The sequence below is a fragment of the Bufo bufo genome, chromosome 11, assembly GCF_905171765.1.
Source record: "Bufo bufo chromosome 11, aBufBuf1.1, whole genome shotgun sequence".
Classification (NCBI taxonomy): domain Eukaryota; kingdom Metazoa; phylum Chordata; class Amphibia; order Anura; family Bufonidae; genus Bufo; species Bufo bufo.
The window spans coordinates 95829081-95849324 of record NC_053399.1 but is presented as its reverse complement, the minus strand read 5'-3'; the positions used below and the strand labels follow the sequence as shown (position 1 = coordinate 95849324).

Here is a 20244-nt window from a genome sequence, read left to right as displayed (position 1 = left end):
TCATATACCTGCATCCACAAAATTACTGCTTGAGGGCGATATACCTGCTTCAACTAACAACTGACTGAAGCCTGCCATATATCAGCTTCCACAAATACTGCTCTTCTCTACGGACTTAGGCATAGGGTCATTTAGAAAATGACAGGCAGAGAAAGAGGCAGGCCATTCCACAGGAGTGGTAGGGGTTGGGCAGGTGCACCAGGCTGGAGCCTAAGTGGGAAATTGGAGAAGGCGCGTGCGATAACTTCAAAGGGCGCACCAGAGTTGGTTGAGTGGCTGACTCAGCTTTCCACTTCTGCACCCTCCTCATCCTCTGTATCAGCACCCTCCTCACTCTTTGCTGTGTGCACCCCCAAAGACACCACCACCACTATAGCCCATCCACTCGAGTCAGAGTTATTATTTTTCCATCCATTCCCAGACCTTACCGATACACAGCCATTCTTGGCATCGGATCAGGAAGAGGAGGTAGCAACGGCCGCCACCCAGCGGTCTGACGACAGTACCCAGATCAGCCGAAGGAGGGAGGTCCCCGCTGTTGCTGCCTACTCCAAGATCTCTAATGTCAGTGGTGGTGAAGGTGACGATGATGACGTGTCAATGGACGTCACGTGGGTGCCCACAAAAGAGGAAGAGGAGGGGAGTTCAGAGGGAGAGACGGAGCAGCAGAGAGGGAGGAGAAGCAGGCAGAACTCGCAGTGCACAGGAGGCAAAAAGCAGACTGCAAATGTATCTGGAGCGAGCCATCCAACATGTACGGTCACATCTGGCGCTCCCAGGATTCCGGCACATGGCTCCGCAGTGTGGTCTTTTTTTTTTTTTTTTTTTTACGTGTCAGCTGCTGACAATAGTGTTGCCATCTGCAGCTTGTCATCACCGAGCCCAGTGGGAGCAACGCAGTCAGAACCAACAAAGCCATACTCCCGGCGCTACACGTCCTGCCTCTTCTTCTTCTCCTCTCATTTGTCCTCCACTCCACCTTCCATCGTGCCGTCGTCGCGTTCATCTGGTAGAAGGCAGGCTTCCGTGGCCCAAATGTTCGGATAATCCTCTTGCCTAACGGCTGACTGCTGGCTTGTCGTAACGGCTAGTCCGCCAACTACTGCCATATACATTGGTGGACTCGGAGGCCTTTAGAAAATTTGTGGCCATTGGCACACCGCAATGGAAGGTCCTCGGAAGGAAATATTTCTCCCAGAAGGGCATCCCTGAGCCTTTATGGCCACGTTCAGCGTCAAGTTAATATATCTCTGGCAAGCAGTGTCGGTCTAGCAAACACGGGCAGGGAAGGTACATAACTTTTACTGCCCACTGGGTGAACCTTCTAAAGGCTGTCAAGCATGTAATCGTGGCACCCGTGTGGATTTGGTGTTACCGCCACGGATTGCATGCAGGCCTGCCTCTTCTTCTCCTCCTCCTACTCCATCCTCCGTCTCCTCCTCGGCTGACTCCTCCTTTTCCACTGCTACCGCATCTTCCGCTGCGCCCCCCAAGCTCCCCCAAACCTATTTGACGTACCAGGTGAGACGCTGCCATGCTGTGCTGCGGCTGTTGTGCCTGGAAGCCAAGAGCCACAACGGTCCTGCACTGCTTTCAGCTCTGCGGTCACAGGCCGATCAGTGGCTAACCCCGCTCAATTTGACAGTTGGTAAAGTGGTGTGCGACAACGGTGCCAATCTGCTGAGCGCGCTGAAACAGGGCAAAATGACACACTTGCTGTGCATGGCACACGTCCTGAACTTAGTCATTCAGCGATTCGTTGCCAAATGCCTCGGGTCCAGGACGTCTTGCGACAGGCCAGGAAAATCTCTGGATATTTTCGAAGATCTTACATGGCCATTGCCCATCAGACGTCTGATTTGTGACTGCCCGACGCGCTGGAACTCCACCTTGTATATGCTTGATAGGCTGCTTCAGCAGAAACATGCATTTAATGACTACCTGTACGAAGTCTTCAGCAGGACATATTCTGGGGAGCTTGGTTTCTTTTCACCGCGCCAGTGGCTGCTCATGCGCGACGCATGCACTTTTGCGGCCATTTGATGAGATCACCAAACTGGTCAGTCGCAGCCAGGGCGCCATCAGTGACATCATACCTTACACCTTCTTTCTGGAGCGTGCATTGTGTTGTGTCATTGATCAAGCCGTCAAGGAGCAGGAGCTGGAAGATGAGGAAGTCGCAAAGCTGAATGAATTCCCAGGGGGGCTACTCCATCTGAGACAAATCAGCAGGAGTCTGAAGAGGAGTCAGAGGAGGATGGTGGCTGTGGGGAGAAGGAGCTAGAAGAGTAGGCTTTGAGGGGGACTTTTAACTTTTCGGGGATCCCTGGTGTTGTCCGTGGCTGGGGGGAGGAGAAAGAGGACGACATTCTCCTGGGCGATGAGCAGGAACCAGGGTGATCCACCGCTTCCAATTTAGTGCAAATGGGGGCTCTTCATGCGCCAGTGTTTGAAGAGGGACCCCCGTATAAAAAGCAAGGACCTGTACTGGGTGGCAACGTACTTAGACCCCGGCACAAACACAAAATGGCGGACATGTTACCAGCATCACAGAGGGCTGTCAGAATGCAGCATTTCCAGGCCTGGCTGCGAGAGATGCTGCATTCTGCTATTGCGGGCACTGGCAGAGGAATTTCAAACCACAGTGAAACAGGTGTGGGTACCAATCCTACCACGCTTGCAAAAAGAGGGCGGTTTGAAGATGTGTTGGTCACTTCGGATATGAGATCATTCTTGCAGACTACCCATTGACAGCCACCCTCCGGATCCAGCCTCAGGGAATGCCTAGACCGACAGTTGTCCGACTACATCGAGTTAACGGCCAATGTGGACGCTCTGAGAAGCGAGGAACCCCTGGACTACTAGGTGTGCAGGCTTGACCTGTGGCCAGAGCTGGCACAATTTGCCATGGAACTCTTGGCTTGCCCCTCGTCGAGTGTCCTGTCCAAAAGGAAGTTCAGCGCAGCAGGGGGGAATGGTGACCGATAAGCGCACTCGCCTAGTTCACGACAGTGTGGACTACCTCACATTTCTAAAAATGAATGAGGAGTTGATCTCGGAGGAATTCAACACCTGTGATGACCACGTGTAATTCAATTTCTTCATGCCAGCCTACACATATCCGCCACCACCCAAAACAAAGAATGGTCCTTGCCTTATGTATATACAGCGGCATAAAAGGCCTTTTCTGTCAGGTGAATGACTAATTTTTGTGGCCTGTACTGGCCAACAGTTACATTTTTATCCTGTGACCGCCTAATGTACCTCAAGCCACAGAATCCAAATTTCTTTGCTGTCAGGTGAATGCCTATTGGCTAATTTTTGGGGCCTGTACTAGACGACAGTTACATTTTTTTTTATCTCTAGCCACATAATCACACCCTTGTCTCACTCCTCTGCCTCTCATTATGGTGGCGTATGAACCGCATTCACCATAAGGACCTTCTAATGTCACAGGGTCATGTGACTGTGCCCCCCAACCCGCACTGTGCCCCTCACCCCATACTGTGCCATCTTATTCCCTTTTATCCAGTCACAGTATGGCGGTTTTATCCAGTCACTGTACTGAGGTGTTATCCGGTCAATATATGGCGGTGGTATCCAATAACTGGATGCCCATAACTGTGTCCCTTTCCCTGCCCACGCCACCTTTTTTAGACCTGGCATGACCTGGAAAAATATGGAGATTGCGGTGCTAAGGACCTTTGCGACACAATCTGTGTCAGAAATACGCCTAATATAGACGTATTTCTATATAATAAATGACTCCCTAATTGTATTATTATTCGGGGGTAGGGCTAATATCTTTCTAGTATATAGATTCTAGTGTATTATACTGTGCCCTGTATTTCCCAGTAGAAAAATTATCCTTGGGAAACACAGTCCTCATCCCTGACCACCAGGACCAGTTAGCGCTCTGTCAGTACATGGCGGCCTCTTCTCTCCGCCACGCTGCTCCGCTGTGTACTGGTGCTTATTCTGACACAAGGGCTGGGTTCACAGCCTATTTTTGCCTCAGACTGATGCCATACAGTGGCATCCGTTCACCATACAGTTCCATGGTCGAAAAAAATGTAACATATGCATTTTTTTACTGGACTCTGCAGGATACAAAAACATGGAGCGCTGCACACAGGCAGCTCTGTAAAGTAGCACCAATCCCCACACTACACTACACCCCCCCCTGTCACTTATTAACCCCTGATCACCCCATATAGACTCCCTGATCACCCCCCTGTCATTGATCACCCCCCTGTAAGGCTCCATTCAGACGTCCGTATGTGTTTTGCGGATCCGATCCATGTATCCGTGGATCCGTAAAAAACATACAGACCTCTGAATGGAGCCAGCCTTACAAGGGGGTGATCAGGGAGTCTATATGGGGTGATCACCCCCCTGTAAGGCTCCATTCAGACGTCCGTATGTGTTTTTCGGATCCGATCCATGTATCCGTGGATACGTAAAAAACATATGGCCGTGGTGGAGGAAGGAGAATGGAAGCCACAGGGGCCACAATAGATGGTGGAAAAAGAATAGGGGCCACAATAGATGATGGAGGAAGGAGAAAGGGGGCCACAGGGACCACAATAGATGGTGGAGGAAGGAGAATGGGGGCCACAGGGATCACAGACTGAGGGACACAATAGATGGAGGAAGGAGAGCTCTCAGCAGCTGATGACGCTGACACAAGTTCCTCCAGCTTTATGACTCTTGTACATTCATGTGCTGCCATCATCACTGATTTATGACATGCCATAAAGTGAGGACACTCCTCAGGGGTTCTGGATTTGTGCTCTGTGGACACCTCACCCACATCTCATCTTCTTATTCTTACAGCTTGTATGGTAATGGTCTACCAGACACTTCCTGCATCCAGTTGGCATCTGGAATAAGGAATAACCGGTCCCTGAAGAGACTTGACCTGTCTAGTAACGGTCTGTCTGGTCCTCACTTCAGTGACTTGATGGAGGCTCTGTCCAGTCCGGCCTGCAGGATAGAGGGATTACGGTGAGTATAAGAGATGTGTACAGGACTGAGACATGTGGGGCACAAGTTATACATGGATTTTATTCTATTTTATGCTCCGCACCAGTGTTATGTCTATGAGATAAACTGCTGACTGCTCCTTGATATGTGACGTCTCTACTAATGTCTGACTAATACACCAGGTCTAGTTGTGTCAGCGGCCACTGCAGTGGCCAGGATGCGGGTATACTGACGCCACTTTAATGCAATGGGTCAGAATATGGGTATAATAGTCTATAGTTTGTTTGTGACGCCAATTGCAGCGTGTGCAGGGTATTGTCACAGGGCACCTTTAAGGTGTTATAACTCACGCCCCAGGTTAGGAATGCCAGAGTGGTGTAATGTCTCTGTCTGGTGGTGATAATGGTGTCAACAGTGTCTCCTACCTGGGTACGGCTGGACTCCTGGCTCACTTGCAATAAATTGAGGGTAGTGATAGTGGGAGTAATAGATGAATTTGCAGCAATAATTGAGATACAGACCTTTGGTAAAGTTCAAACTTGTCTTTACTGATGGTAACTTTCATCCAAGCAAGATACAGCTTTAGTCTTAGGTCCCAGCAGGTATTGGCAATGGTTGGCAGGAATTTATCTTCTGCTCTATCAACTTGGAGCTTGCAGGAAAGGACATCTGCTTTGTAGGTTGGAGATACGTCAGAAGAAGTGGATACCACACAGCATATCCATAAGAAGGAGAAGCATTTCAGACGGCTGAAAATGATATCAGGAAGGTACATCTGGATATCGAGTACCACAGGACTGATGTGGAAGTCCGGACTGAAAAGCCAGGACCGCTTGCATGACAATAAGCCCCACGGAAAACCGAGGGAGGTCTGCAAAATAGGGTCTGTAGAATCCGGGTAGGTATGAAACCCTAGATCGTTTGCCCCTGACAGGAAAAGTGATATCTCAAGCACAATGTAGACTCTCGCGTCTTTTCAGACATTTAATCCGGAAATTTGCATTATATGACCTATGGCGCATAAACTATCCTAAGTCTAAGACCTATACTTTTTATTCTCACCCCCATGCCACACACTCTCGTATTGACTATTTTTTTGGCAATGTTCCCGTCCTTGGGCTATTAGCAGATATAGGATCTATCACATGGTCCGACCATGCTCCAATTTACATTTGTCTAAAAGCCAAAAACACTAAAGTTTGCCACTGGCGTATGACTGATACCCTACTCACTAGACCCATTCCCAGACAGGAACTCCATGACAATCTCTTCGAATACTTCACCATTAACCAACCTTCGGTTTCTTCTACCTCCACATTATGGTAAGCTCATAAAGCTGTTTTTAGGGGTAACTGTATAGCACTCAGTTCTAAACGCGCTTCCATTGAAGGCCAGTTGAAGAATCTGGAGAGCCAGCTAGAGACGCCCCTTTTTGCGGCATCTATTATGTCGCTTTGTCATTCTTCGGGCTAAATTGCGAGATTTGGCATTTGCGAAGATTGATAAGCTGCTCCTATATTCCCGCCAACGCTTCTATGCATGGGGCAACAAACCAGATACTGTCTTAGCTCATCAGCTGCGCGACTATACTGTCACTGGGACTCCGAACGCTTTAAGGCAATCGGATGGTACTATAACGTATGACCCTAATGTTATTACAGGCCTTTTTCAAAAATACTATGAAGCCCTCTATTCCCTCCCACAACAAACACCTACTGATCCAATAGAACATCAAAAAATGTTTTCCTCCTTCTTACATCAGTGTAATATACCCAACTTGTCGAATGCTGCCCTAACTTCCCTTAATGCTCAGATTACTGTGGAAGAGATCCAAGAGGTGATAACAAGACTCCCCAATAATAAATCCCCTGGACCAGATGGTCTACCATATCTTTATTATAAGACATTTTCTGCTATTCTCCTCCGGAATATGGTTATGCTATTTAATTCATTTTTACAGGGTTCGCAAATACCTGCTTCGATGTTGCAATCTTACATTACCCTCATTCCAAAACCTGGCAGAAACCACTTGGATTGTTCCAATTATCGCCCTATAGCGCTCCTTAACTCAGATTTAAAAATATTTACTAAAATCCTTGCAAACTGACTCTTACTGGCTCCCACAATTGGTCCACAAAGATCAAGTGGGCTTTGTGCTAAATAGACAGGGCGGAGACAACATGAGGAGGAGTATAGATCTGGTTGGCATTATTAATAGAACTGGGCAGCAGGCTTTGTTGTTAAGTCTTGATGCAGAGAAGGCCTTTGACCGCTTAAGTTGGCCTTTCATGTTTTCTGCCTTGCAGGGTTTTGGCATCGAGGGTCCTTTTGTTCTTGCTCTCCATACACGCTATACTCCGCCCACGGCGGTTATCAAAACGACCCATGCTCACTCTGGAAAGCTACATATTTATAATGGCACAAGGCAGGGGTGTCCACTTTCCCCCCTACTTTTCATACTCTGTATTGAACCCCTAGCTGCAGCTATCCGATCGTGCACGGATATCCAGGGAGTGACAGTTAATCAAGTGGATTTTAAACTATCACTTTTTGCGGATGATATCCTCCTAACATTGAAAAATCTACAAGTCACCCTGCCAAACTTATTTACATTGCTGGAGTCCTATAGCAAACTATCGGGCTACAAAGTTAATACAACAAAAACAGAGGCCCTACCATTAAACGTTCCACCAGATAAGTGAACTAACTTACGAGATAACTTCCGTTTTAAGTGGAAAGATGAGACTTTAAAATATTTGGGCGTACACTTAACTAAGTCCTACGCTTAGGTTAAATGGGTTGCAGAAATTTTTAGAAAGAGATTTGTAGTAAGAGGTACAGGTGATAGTTGGGATTTGCTCTATTTAACACTGACGTGCTAAGTACAAGCCATTTGGGCACACTAATGAAGACCTGGAAGGGAGATATTAGATTTAAAGGAATCATGTCAGTTTGTAACCCTTTGTTTGTTTATGTGATATTCTCATGCATGAAGGGCTTTCTTTCCCCTATTGGGTTTATAGATATACGACCCAGAAAAACACTGAAACATAGAATTGGTTGTCAGATGTTTTGTTTTATTCCGGTTTTATATTGCATTGTTTTTACAAGTATATACACATATTATAGGTTAAATGCAAGGAGTGGGTTGTAATTACAATCACCTGTCTGATAATGGTAATCTCAACCTGGTAGTTGGAGCTATGTCTCACCCAGGTATATAAGAGCGCCATACTTGCATTTAACTTATACCATGACTAAGATCTGTTAGATCAAAACGCGTTGGTAGCGTTACGGTTGTCCATGTGAAGATTTAGACATTTTTATATTTATGAAATAAAACTTGAAGACTTTTATCCTCTATCTCAGTGCTGGACACACGGACAGCAAAAAACAGACAAACCGATCCTTCACCGAGGCATCTTTTCATTGACCATCATAGACCACCTTTTCAAGAATTTGAGCGCGGACACAGACATGTGAATGAGGCTTAATACTGACGCCAATTACCAAAAAAACTAGTAAACGCTCGGTCACCGGGTAATTGGAGTCTTTCAACAGAATTAAAACTCGTTGGTCGGTGGCAGATCGTGCTTTGTAATCCTGATCTGCTGCCGGCAAACGATGATTCAGTGATGTCACATAGCGAGCTTTCCAGACATCGCCAGTCCCTTCATCAGGCCTCCTACAAGGATGTATGAAGAAACAATAAGAACAGAGACATAGGGGGATGAAGGAACATTTGAAAAACTACAGAATATCAAAGATCTTGAGAATGAGTCCATAGTTATCTGATAGATAAGGGGTGTGAAAGTTTTATGGTCTCTAAATTGATGTTATCTCAGAGACCTGGTGCCACCACTATGTCCAGTCATTCTCCCATGTCTCTGCTCTTATTGGATATATATATATTGCTGCTACATTCTTGTAGTAGGTCTGATGAAGGGACTGGTGAGGTCTGGAAAGCTCACTATGTAACATCATTACTTCTATTTTTGTTAGCCATTAAAAGGTATCAAACTCTGATTTAGTTTCTCTTAAATGGGTTCTCCAGGAATTTAGAAAATGAAAATACTTAAATATTTACTTTATTGTAAATATATTCCCCAATACCTTTCATTATCATTTTGTTTAGGGAGCAATCATTAGGAGAAACAAAATGGCCACTGAGGTAAGGAGCTACCTAATCCTCCTCCTCCTCCTCTCCTACTTGTCAGGGATTTTGATCCTGAATACAGAATATAAGAACTGTAACTGAATCTTTGTGGGAATGGAGTTCATGAGGAGACATGAAGGACAGACTGTGGTAATGGAGACTGCTCATTATCCACATCACCCCCACCCTCCTCTCTGTACTTGATGCCTCCTCATGAACTCCATTTCTACAGAGATTTAGCTGAAGATCATATTACACTATATTCATATGAGATTTAGCAGAAGATCATAGAAGAAGATGAGGCAGCTCTTTGGCTCACTGCTCTGAAGTAAATTGTCCTCCTGTGTGTACTAATAAAATAGCGGCCATTTTATTTTTCCTAATGATTGCTCCCCAGACAAAACGAGCCATTATAACTAATAAAAGGTATTTAGGAATATATTTATAATAAAGTAATATTTAAGTATTTTCATTTTCCTAATTCCAGGAGAACTCCTTTAATGAGAGCGGTAAACCAAAGGGGAGATTTACAAAACACGTGTTCTGGAGATCTATTCACTGACTGGTCTGATGTCAGGAGGAAACCTCACAATACAACCTCACTAATGCTGGGGGCGCTGTTTTCTCTTCTAGTCTGGAGCGCAATGGATTATCTGAAGAGGAGAAGGAAGCCATAAGAAAACTGAAAAAGCAGAAACCAAGTATGGAGATCATTTACTGAACAGATTCCTCTCTGTGATGAGCAGATAACAGGACTTTGGTGATGAAGACTTCTTCAGAGGTCTGGTATTAGGAGCTTTTCCTGGTGCATTATGGGTAATATCACTGATCTACAGAAGATAAGGAAATGTCTAATATTATAATAAAGATGATACCAGACATGTTCTTCTCCAGCTAATTATAGGTCCAGTAACTAAATCTCTTCATAATGAGCCCAAATCCAGGCCTATGGGATGTAGCAGCGTCTTCTGAAGGTCATGTACGTTGTCAGCAGTATAATACTGGTTGTCACACCGGAGGAGGCCGCACATTGCACACAGTGTAAATAACAAATCGCACAAACTGTTATTTCAGTTTCTATTTTATCTTTTACTTGATGCGACTCACGGACATACCAGTGTTCACATGATCTGCCGCCTGATCACCAGGACCAATAGTAGTGACATGGCGGTGTGCGGTATTTTACTGTACATACACAGAGTGCTGTGTAAAATGACAAAAAGAAGACAAAGGGTATAAAATGGCCCTAAATAGACTCCTCTTGAGAGGACGCCCAGCTGCCAGCCTACACATGAACGTATCTAGATCCACCACCCTCCATCTGTGTAATAAGCTCCATCTGCTTTATCCCGTAAAATACATACACAGATCATACCTACAGCTGTGAGCCACCTTGGAGGTCATCTTGGTAATGTTCCTGTAACCAGCTCCAAAACAGAACTGAGTGATGTGACACCAGGGAACTTCATTATAAAGTTGTTGTATTGATAGGGGGCGTAGCTAACTGCCGGAATGTCTGGATGTGCTTGAGAACAGTTCCGGCTCCCATTTCGCATCCTTCACCATCCTGGCACCCATCCTTCAGTCACTATAGTGTGGACGGTGCAAAAAAGGAGGAAGCCTCGCAGCCAAGTCATGAGTCCCAATAAGGTCCAGGCAGTGGCAGAAAAGCTGAAAGAGCTTGCCAGGCAGGAGACCCAACATGGCGCCACTTCCTCTGCCACATCATGCTCCTCCATTACACACGGGCAACATACAGGGCAACAAGTTGCAGCAGAGGAGCCAGAGGAACCTGAATTTACTTTAAAAACAGCCTATGGTCAGCTCACGGGCAAGATTGAGAAGGTGAGAGTGGACTTGGGCCTACTATGCCATGATGTGCAACAACTCACAGACAGATTTCGCCACACAGAGGATCGAATCTCAGCCTTTGAAGACCTAACCAACCCTCTGTCTGAAAGAGAGAATGGCGGACCTTTGGAGGCAAAAATGTCATGATTTAGAAAACCAGGCTCGTAGGAATAACGTCAGAATCCTGGGTATGCCTGAGAGGGCCGAGGGCCCAGACCCGACAAGAGAACTGGTTAAAGTCTATATTTCCTGGAGTCTCCTTCTCCACGGTCTACGCGGTGGAAAGGGCCCACAGGGTCCCTGTCAGACCGCCACCCCCGGGAGCCCCTCCCATACCGCTTTTAGCCTGTTTGCTGAACTGGAAAGATTGAAACCTCATCCTAAGTTTGGCTAGGAATACACCCAACATATCATTTGAAAATGCGACTATATCACTTTTTCCCAACTTCTCTGCAGGACTTCAGAAGAAGCGTGCCACCTTTCTATCCATAAAGAGGCGCCTACGAGAGCTTAGCCTACCATATTCCATGGCATATCCTGCTCGCCTGCATATGGTGGTTGGCGGGAAAGCACTCTTCTTCACTGATCCTCGAGAGGCAGAGGAGTGGTTATCCAGACATCAAAGAAACCCGCCACCACCATGAGCGTTACAGCGGTGCCGTGAGTCTCTACTTCTTTCCTACGCAGGTGATTTTGTTCTGGGAAACCGGTCTGAAACCTGCATAGCTATTCCACCTTATTTCACTATGCAGGTCCCCGACCTTACAGCCACAGACGAGATTTATATAAATATAACACAGTTTATATGGTTTTGGTTTACTATGTTTTTTTCATAGGTTCTTGTTTTTCTTTATTTTTACGGTATGGCACAATTATGTACGGGGCAACGCATGTCTAATATCTCAACTGGGAAGGTGGAGTTCACAGAGATCTCAATCTTTTTCTATGGGTATCATGACTCCTACACCTATTGTACAATCTTCTCTATGGCCATCCTAAATGTAATGTCTTGGAATGTGAGGAGACTAGGTGGTACTAGGAAAAGGATAGCAGTCTTTTCTCATGTCCTCAAGTACAATCCCCATATCCTTGGTCTGCAGGAGACCCATTTCACCCCAGAAACAGCGGGGAGACTTAAGAAACCATGGGTGCAATGGTCAGAACATGCATTCGGGAGCTCTAATTCTAGAGGCGTATCCCTGCTGATACACCGCGCTATTCGTTGGGAGGCGCGGCAGACAGTAATCGACCCTGAAGGGAAATACATCTTCATCTATGCATACATTAACTGTACCCTATATGTAGTGTTGAATATGTATATACCGCCTCCCGTCAATACAAGCAGCGGTAGGATTTGCAACACAATACCCTGAAGTTAACTGTTATGCATGGGGGATTTCAATCTGGTGTTCGATAGTCATCTAGATAGATTTAATACAGAGATAAACCAGGCGATATTGCAGCCCTCGCCCACTGCATTGTCCAGGTTGGTGGCCGAGATGAGATGGGTTAATCTGTGGAGGGAACGATACCCTGGCCAGAGAACATACTCTTGCTTTACCCCATCACGTGGAGTGCTATCTAGAATTGACTATATGTTTGGTACGGCCTACACATACTTAGATCTGATAGATATCCAGTATGGCCCTCAGAATGTGTCGGACCATGCTCCCCTGATGGCGAAACTGAAATTGTCCGCTAGTACAAGATCTGTAGCCAAACTACGTATCCACCCCTTTTGGATATCCCTCATGACAGTTAATGACCGTCTCCCAGATCAGCTTAATGTATTTCTAGAGGTGCATGATAGTACTACAGATTACCTACTGCGTTAGGAGACTCTAAAAGCTTACATGCACAACTGCTTTAAATCTTCCATATCCTACATTAAAGAGGACCTTTCACTAGAATAAAACATCTAAACTGACTATACAGACATGGAGAGCGGCGCCCAGGGATCCCCCTGCACTTACTGTTATCCCTGGGCGCCGCTCCGTTCTCCCGGTATAGCCTCCGATATGTTCGGCTCCACCCAGGGGAACCTGCCGGCGTCTCATTCTCCCACGCTGTAGCGCTGGCCAATCGCAGCGCACAGCTCATAGCCTGAGAGTTTTTTTTTCTCTCAGGCTACGAGCTGAGCGCTGCGATTGGCCAGCGCTACAGCATGGGAGAATGAGACGCCGGCAGGTTCCCCTGTGTGGAGCCTAACTATGAAGATACCGGAGGCTATACCGGCCGAACGGAGCGGCGCCGAGGGATAATAGTAAGTGCAGGGGGATCCCTGGGCGCCGCTCTACATGTCTGTATAGTTAGTTTAGATGTTTTATTCTAGTGAAAGGTCCTCTTTAAGAGAGACACTCACCGCAGGGAGGAGGAATTGGGCCGTCAGTGTAAGGAGGCAGAGGAACGATATATCTCAAGTTCCATGGAGAACAATAGATTGAAGTACCTGCAAGGAGGCAATATCTAATACATCTTATGGAGAAAAGTGATCGTAAGCTCTTTTTCCTCCAACAGCAATCGTTTGAGTTGGGCAGCCAGTCTGGTAAAATGTTGGCACACGTAGTACGCAATAACACAGCAGCTCTATCAGTGCTACGTATACATAATGCGTGGGGTGAGATGCTGGAAGATGCAGAGGGTATACTGGCTAGATTCCAGGAATTTTATAAAGAGTTGCATAGGTCAATGATACAATACACCCACTGTGATTTGACTAGCTATCTGCAAGATGTTAAGTACCCAAAATTTCAGAAACAAAATAGAGAACGCGGAGATCACCCTAGAGAAACTAGAAGATGCTATAAGGGGATTAGCCTCGGAAAGTCACCTGGCCCTGATGGCATTTCACTAGAGGTGTACTCCAAGTACATTGATATCCTTGGACCACAATTGCACAAAATGTATGGGTCAGGAACAACGGGAGGGATGCCTTCCGGAGTCGCTATATGATGCCTCAATAGTAGTGCTGCTGAAACCTGACAAAAGCCCACTGGAATGCGGCTCTTATAGGCCCATTTCATTATTGAATATAGACTATGAAATACTTACCAAGATACTAGCCGATAGATTGAATAAAGTAATTACCACTATTATACACGAGGATCGATCCGGCTTTATACCGGGACGATCGACATCCAGTAACATCAGAAGGGCGCAGGTCATTGCTCAGGTGGGGGTAGGAATGCTAAAGCTTTCGACTCCGTGGAGTGGCCATATCTTTTAGAGGTGCTAAAATGTTTCGGGTTTGGCCCGACTTTTATTTCTTGGATCTCCATTCTATATAAATGCCCCAAGGCACGCATCCTGGTTAATGGCTCATACTCAGAGCCACTTACTCTTAACAGAGGCACCAGACAGGGATGCCCCCTTTCACCTCTACTGTTTGCAGAATACGCCAGGACACTGTGTTTAAAGGGATATCCTTAAGAGAGCGGGAAGATAGGATTGGCTTATACGCCAATGACTTGATACTCTTCATGGATAGTGTGGAGACCTCTTTACCGAGGGCGATGGATCCAGTTGACCGCTTTGGGCAGTTTGTACAGTTGGGAATCATTATCCTGATAATTATTATAGTAATAGCAATAGTTGCAACATGTATCATACCATGTGTACGGAAACTGATAATGAAAGGAGCATCAAATATGTCATTTTATGAGACTCAGCTGCCTAATCCTGAAGACAACTCACATGAAGGATATAGAAAATATCTGGCGGTATACAGGGAAAAGGGCAAGAACCATATTATCTAAGAAATTTGGTTCTAAGAGGGGATTGAAGGGAAACGTGACTCCATCTTGTCTTCTCTATGATGTACAAAATTGTTATAATATCTCACCCACGCACTTCACATCCTCCCCCCCTTTGAGTTAGGTTCACTTATCTGTCTCAGGACAGATTCTGGGAATCTCCCAGAACTAGAACAAATGTTCTGTTTCACTCAGGGTCATTCGGCACAACTGCGTACATTCTTATATGTGACGTATTACATACCATAAAAGGATGTTCCGGTAGTATCTGTATGAGCATCAATGTATATCTTTTATGATTGGTTTAACGCTGTTGTTATGCAAACTTGTCTACTGCCTATATGAGGCCAAGCTATAGTATAATAAAATTAGAGTGTTTCTCAGTGATGTGTGTGTCTATTATTGCCAACTGAGAAACATCTCTCCTGACGTCAGTGTCTCCAACCAAGGTTGTCGTAGAGGTCCAGAAAGCTCCAAATCCGGAAGCCGTAATAAAAAACGGAAGCCGTAATAGCCTATGGGGTCCATCATTGGCCTCTGTTAAACAGATGCTTCAGAGAGCTCCTGTGACATCACTGCCCGTATATAGACAGATGTCGGAGGATCTCCCGAGGTAGAGAGCAGAGGGAGCGCGGTACAACCCTGCCGGGAAGGAGAGGAGCCGTCTGCTATCCTCCTGCTGGCAGGGCTGTGCACGAGCCTGCTGTATACCATTGCTGATCTGAGAGTCTGGTTAGATGCTCAGATCATGTCTCGCATTGTGTGCAAGGAGAGAGGTAGAGGGGGGGCAGTTAGAGACTAAAGGCAGATCAGCAACCTTTGGCACTCCAGCTGTGGTGAAACTACGACTCCCAGCATGCACACCTGCTTGTCTGTTCTCAGAACTCCCAAAGGAGTGAATGGAGCATGCTGGGAGTCGTAGTTTCACAACAGCTGGAGTGCCAGAGGTTGCTAATCCCTGGCCTAGGGAAAGGGTTAACTTAAGCAGGCAATCTTCTCCCCATACACTGTACATATTGGGGCACACTGTGGCTTGCGCTATATGGGGGGCACACTGTGGCTTGCGCTATATGGGGGGCACACTGTGGCTTGCGCTATATGGGGGGCACACTGGGGCTTGCGCTATATGGGGGGCACACTGTGGCTTGCGCTATATGGGGGGCACACTGTGGCTTGCGCTATATGGGGGGCACACTGTGGCTTGCGCTATATGGGGGGCACACTGTGGCTTGCGCTATATGGGGGGCACACTGTGGCTTGCGCTATATGGGGGGCACACTGTGGCTTGCGCTATATGGGGGGCACACTGTGGCTTGCGCTATATGGGGGGCACACTGTGGCTTGCGCTATATGGGGGGCACACTGTGGCTTGCGCTATATGGGGGGCACACTGTGGCTTGCGCTATATGGGGGGCACACTGTGGCTTGCGCTATATGGGGGGCACACTGTGGCTTTTGCTATATGGGGGGCACGACACTGTGGCTAGCCCTATACAGGGGCACAATGTAGCTTACACTATTTGGGGTACACTGTGGCTTGCGCTATATGGGGGCACACTGGGACTTACACTAATGTCTGTACACTTTGACAGTACTCCATCATCTTGAGGAATAAGCGGTTCTTCATCCAGCTTCTTCTTCTGCTCCTCATACTTCTATATGGAGATGACTATAGATATTCCTGTACCTTACAGTGTGTGTATATGGGGGGATTCTCTAGATCTCTTATTATCCAGCGGTTTCTGGAGGATTGTCGTCTCCTACAGAGAGAACCTGAGGTTTCTCTTGGTGCAGCTACAAGATGATGAATGACTTATACAAGTGCAAAGAATAATAAAACCTTCTGAGAAGATGCTGCACATTATCCAACCATCCAGGTCCTATTCATTTCCAGTCCCAGATGATACCGGCTACTAATGGTCACAATTAGACCTGCTTTTCACAGACCCTGAAGAGCAGGTAAAGTGACATAGTGGTGGAGAGGTCCCTTCTCCCTCACTACTCTGCTTACTTCAGCTCTTACTCCCATCTGTCATGTACACCTGCATGTTCAGTCTGCACATGTTCTCATTGGGGTGAGGGGGAATAAGCCCCTGCTACATCATGGGTTTGGGCTGGTGAGATGATCCTTCCAGAGGGTTCACTTACTGTTTATTGCAGCTAAAAATAGACATTGGCCATTTGTCTCCTGTGATGAAGCCTGCACTCCGTGTACCCAGGACTACTATGCCTTTAATAGGGACATTACTGACAGTGTGCCTTGGGGTAATTGGGTCATGTATGTGACCAAAGGGTACTAGGCTTAGGAACAATGAGAATTCCTGGAACCTCATAGACATCTCATAACCAGTTGACCCTCCTCCCGTTCATGTCATCGTTCACCTCCTTGGCCCCTCCTCCCATTCATGTCATCATTCACCTCCTCCTCCTGTTCATGTCATCATTCACCTCCTCCTCCTGTTCATGTCATCATTCACCTCCTCCTCCTGTTCATGTCATCATTCACCTCCTTGGGCTTTCTAGTACTGAACTCGGACCCTGTCATCATTCACCTCCTCCATTGGGTACTTGGGTCATGTATGTGACCAGGGGGTACTAGGCTTAGGAACATTGAGAAACACTGGAACTACATAGACATCTCCTCACCTTCAGCACTCCCAGCATGCACGCTTACTTTGCTGTTCTAACCACTATAGAAGTGAAAGGAGGATTCTGGGAGTTGTAGTTTTCGGAACAGCTGGAGGTTGTTGATCTCTGACATATAGGCTCTCCTCCCGTTGCTAGTACATGTCATCATTCACCTCCTTGGACTTGCTAGTACTGAGCTGAATGGTGGCTCAGTGGTCAGCACAGGTGTCTTTCAGTTGTGAGGCTCCCGGTTCAAATCCACCCAATGCTGTTATCTGATGGGGGTTCTGTGTTCTCCTGAAAGATGCAGATTGGTGGTAAGAGATGAAGGAAAGGGTTCTTTGTGCTATACAAATACAATTAAAATGCTTGTCTCCCTGGGTGGAGACCAATATATAATTTTTAAAAACTAAGTCCAAAAGCTACTTTTTAAATATTACCTCACACAACCTCTCCAGTCCAAACATATTTCTTTCCTCTCACAACCAACCTTTTCATCTCATACATTTTCTCCATCTCACACATCCAAACATCCAAACATATTTCTTTACCTCTCACAACCAACCTTCAAACATATTCCCTTTCTCCATCTCACTACATACTGTACCACAATTTCTCCATCTCACACATCCAAACATCCAAACATCCAAACATATTTCTTTACCTCTTGTAACCAACCTTCAAACACATTCCCTTTCTCCATCTCACTACATACATTACCACAATTTCTCCATCTCACACCAAATCACCACCAAGCAATTATCAGACAGCGCACACACACACACACACTCACACTCACTCCATGCAGATCTCACCCTTGGTCAGATTTGAACCAAGGACCTCACAACTTCAAGACACCAGCACCAACCACTGGAACCACCACACTGACCAACAAAGGCAACCTCTAGGAGGTGAGCAATGACATGAACAATAGGAAGCAGCCACATGTTTATAAAGTTTTCAAACAGCCTTGTGCGTTGGGCAATGTGGTGGCTCAGCAGATAGCACTGGTGTCTTGCATTGTTGGACTCCTTGGTTCAAATCAGATTTATTTTTTAATCATATGATGGTAGTATATTACACAGCCAAAGTGAAGTGTAAAAAGAAACCCTCTTGCAGATCTCACCCTTGGTCAGATTTGAACCAACGACCTCACTGCCCTAAGACACCAGCACCAACAACTGGAGCCACCACACTACCCAACACACACTACCACTCGGAGGTGAGCAATGACATGATCCAGCAATGGGAGGAGACATCCAGTTTAAGATATTTCCATCAGCCCCATAGTGGTTTCAGAAATGTTGGTGGAGGCCAACAAATACTTAGTATTTTTTTAACTATTAAAAAACCTAAGTCCAAAACTCTTCTCTTTCCCACACCCATCATCACCACTCACATTCAAACTTCATAGAGAATTAGACCTTGCTCTCCCGCAACCACTCTTGCTCACATTTGAACCTCATTGGTAGCATGGTGAGCTCTGCTAACATAGGAAACCACTCTGAGGTAAATGAGGACATGACCCAACAAGGGGAGTAGGCCCTGAATTGGCTTTATTGTTATGTCCATTATGCTCACTGTGTTTTCAAAAATGCTTTTGTGTGTGTTGGGCAACATGGTGGCTTAGTGGATAGCACTGGGATGCTTGGTTCAAATCCAATTTGCTCTCCCATTTAATCCAGGGAGAACACACAAGCTTCATGCAAGTGATGCTCTTGATCAGATTTGAACCAAGGACCTCACTGCTCTAAGACATCAATCCTAACCACTGGAGCCACCACACTGCTTAACACAAGAGACCACTAGGAGGTGATCAATGGCATGATCGAGCAATGGGAGTAGGCATCCAGTTTGTTAAGATATTTCCATCAGCCCCATAGTGGTTTCAGAAATGTTGGTGGAGGCCAAGAAATACTTAGTATTTTTTTAACTATTAAAAAACCTAAGTCCAAAACTCTTCTCTTTCCCACACCCATCATCACCACTCACATTCAAACTTCATAGAGAATTAGACCTTGCTCTCCCGCAACCACTCTTGCTCACATTTGAACCTCATTGGTAGCATGGTGAGCTCTGCTAACATAGGAAACCACTCTGAGGTAAATGAGGACATGACCCAACAAGGGCAGGAGGCCCTGATTTGGCTTTATTGTTATGTCCATTATGCTCACTGTGTTTTCAAAAATGCTTTTGTGTGTGTTGGGCATGTGGCTTAGTTGATAGCACTGGGGTGCTTGGTACCTCACACACAACCTCTCCAGTCCAAACATATTTCTTTCCTCCCACAACCAACCTTTTCATCTCACTACATACATTACCACAATTTCTCCATCTCACACCAAATCACCACCAGGCAATTATCAGACAACACACACACTCCATGCACAGATCTCACCCTTGGTCAGATTTGAACCAAGGACCTCACAGCTTTAAGACACCAGCACCAACCACTGGAACCACCACACTGACCAACAAAGGAAACCTCTAGGAGGTGAGCAATGACATGAACAATAGGAAGCAGCCACATGTTTATAAAGATAGCACTGCTGTCTTGCATTGTTGGACTCCTTGGTTCAAATCTGATTTAATTATTATCATATGATGGTAGTATATTACACAGCCAAAGTGAAGAGTATAAAGAAACCACCATGCATGTCTCACCCTTGGTCAGATTTGAACCAAGGACCTCACAGCTTTAAGACACCAGCACCAACCACTGGAACCACCACACTGACCAACAAGGGAAACCTCTAGGAGGTGAGCAATGACATGAATAATAGGAAGCAGCCACATGTTTATAAAGTTTTCAAACAGTCTTGTGCATTGGGCAATGTGGTGGCTCAGCAGATAGCACTGGTGTCTTGCATT

The 20244-nt window shown here is 46.1% G+C and overlaps 1 protein-coding gene across 3 annotated transcripts in view; it reads left to right on the top strand.

The window, feature by feature from the left end:
- Positions 1-20244, top strand: part of LOC120981731 (NACHT, LRR and PYD domains-containing protein 3-like) — a 190574-nt gene that overhangs the window by 167501 nt on the left and 2829 nt on the right. For 2 of the 3 annotated variants that reach the window (XM_040411410.1, XM_040411412.1), the window contains one exon: positions 4837-5007. In XM_040411410.1, the coding sequence (XP_040267344.1) occupies positions 4837-5007 (171 nt within the window). Of the gene's footprint in view, positions 1-4836; positions 5008-9775; positions 10266-20244 lie in introns of those variants that run through there. The other variant, XM_040411409.1, reaches the window with a different exon arrangement.